The sequence below is a fragment of the Apis dorsata genome, unplaced genomic scaffold (genome assembly GCF_000469605.1).
Source record: "Apis dorsata unplaced genomic scaffold, Apis dorsata 1.3 scaffold_311, whole genome shotgun sequence".
NCBI lineage: Eukaryota > Metazoa > Arthropoda > Insecta > Hymenoptera > Apidae > Apis > Apis dorsata.
Genome location: NW_006263583.1, coordinates 443,319 through 445,267, shown reverse-complemented (window position 1 = coordinate 445,267; position 1,949 = coordinate 443,319). Strand labels below are relative to the sequence as shown.

General features: G+C 13.9%; 2 protein-coding genes across 2 annotated transcripts in view; one reads left to right on the top strand and one right to left on the bottom strand.

The window, feature by feature from the left end:
* Nucleotides 1-1,949, bottom strand: part of LOC102675599 (nicotinamide/nicotinic acid mononucleotide adenylyltransferase 1) — a 52,739-nt gene that overhangs the window by 26,028 nt on the left and 24,762 nt on the right. The gene's annotated exons all lie outside the window — the stretch shown is intronic.
* LOC102673909 (ABC transporter G family member 20-like) overlaps nucleotides 1-1,949 on the top strand; it is a 47,650-nt gene that overhangs the window by 35,855 nt on the left and 9,846 nt on the right. The window contains exon 2 of the mRNA XM_006617518.2: nucleotides 1,271-1,403. Coding sequence (XP_006617581.1) covers nucleotides 1,288-1,403 — 116 coding nt within the window. The 5' untranslated portion in view covers nucleotides 1,271-1,287. The remainder of the gene's footprint in view (nucleotides 1-1,270; nucleotides 1,404-1,949) is intronic.

Genomic DNA, 1,949 nt, shown 5'->3' with positions numbered 1-1,949 from the left:
TATATTTATACATAAATAAAATATTTTGTACAAAGTTCCGCATGCTTATATATTATTAAATTATCATTCAAAATAGATATAATACAATTGAATAATAATTCTATAATATAATAATTTTTCTTGCATTTTTTCATTTTATTCATTAAAAATAATAATTTTGAAATATTAATATATAATATTAATATTTATATTANTTATATTACTAGTATTATTAATATTAATACTTTATTTTTTTTAATATTTTAGTTTTTTATTATAGTAGTAGTTCAACGTAAAAAAAAAACATGATAATTTAATATATTATAAATACTAATTAAAAATAAAAAAGAATTGAAATCCGGAAAAAAGTAATTACAATAAAAAGTATATTATGTAAAAAAAATATATCATCCAATAGATTTTTTTGTGAATTATATTTAATGAATAGATTTAATGATAGAATACAATTTTTAGAAATTTTAAATTGTTTTTAACTTTGATAATTTTTTGTTAAAAAAATTATATAAAAATATTTTTTTACAATTCAAATTATATTTATAGTCATATTATATTTATTATATATAGTTTAAAATATAAAAAAATATCATTTCACAACAATATCATCTTATTTTATTATTTAGTAAGTCAATTCTCATAACAAAAATTAAATGAGATACTTTATTTATGAAAACTGGTTAGAATTCTCATAAATGAATTAAAATTAAATATTTTAGCCATGGAAAAATAATAAAAGAAATAAAAAGATGAATTTTTGTTATTATATCAATAAAACATATGGAAATAATAGATTGCAAATTGAAAGTTCCTAAAATATCAATAATATAATAAAAATATATATATATATATTATAATAACACTATTCAATAAAAATCAAATATAAAATGATTCAAATAAATTCAAAGATACCAAAATGATTAATTATTTTTAAATTTTGAAATAGTTTAATTTATTAGAAATTTATATTATTAAAATATATTATAAATATTTAAAATCGATTTTTTTTTCGATATATTCAAATAAAGAAAAATTTTTACTAACAATGTTTTAAATATTTTTCGTTGATTATTAGATTTACGATAAAATTTAAATATATATATTTTCTTATAAACATTTAACGGGATTAAAATAATTCATGAAACGACTTATTTAGGAATCAAATTGATCAGTTTCTTATTTTACCGCCAAAATATGATCAATTTAATCATTGATTACAATGAAGTTAATAAGTTTGATTTTTATGTGGTTTTAATGTTATATAATTTTTTTGCAGATTGTGTTCAATTGTATATGGTGAAAAGCAAAATGGTGCAATATGCGATAATTGTAAAAAATGCTAGGAAAGCATATGGAGAGAAGGCAGTTATTTTAAACAACTTGAATCTTTCTGTTCCTTCGAACACAATGTAAGTAAAAATATAATAATTATAAAATAAAAATTAAAAACTAATAAAATGAAATTTTATTTATTAATAACTTATTATTATTAATAAATTTATATAAATAAAATTACTATAACTTGTTAATAGTATCTTTTTATTTTTTTCTTTATAATTTTATAAATAAAATATTATATTTATAAATTGTATTGTCATTTGTAAAATTTATTTAAAATGATTTATTTGATTTATTTGGTTATTATTAAAGTTATCATTGTTATATAAAATTTATTAGTATTAATTATTTGTAATTCATGATTTATTAAAAATAAAATGACTTATTCTGTAAAAAACTTAATTATTAAATATAATTATTATATATGTAGCAATAAATTGAACAATTATCCATTTAAGATTATTGTTAAAATTATAATTATATAAATTTTCAGTCTCAACTTAATAATGAAAATTCTTTTTAATAAAAATAAATAATTTAATTAATATAATATAATATAATTAATATTAAAAATAATTTAATTAATATTAATCAATTAACTTCTATTTTTATAATTT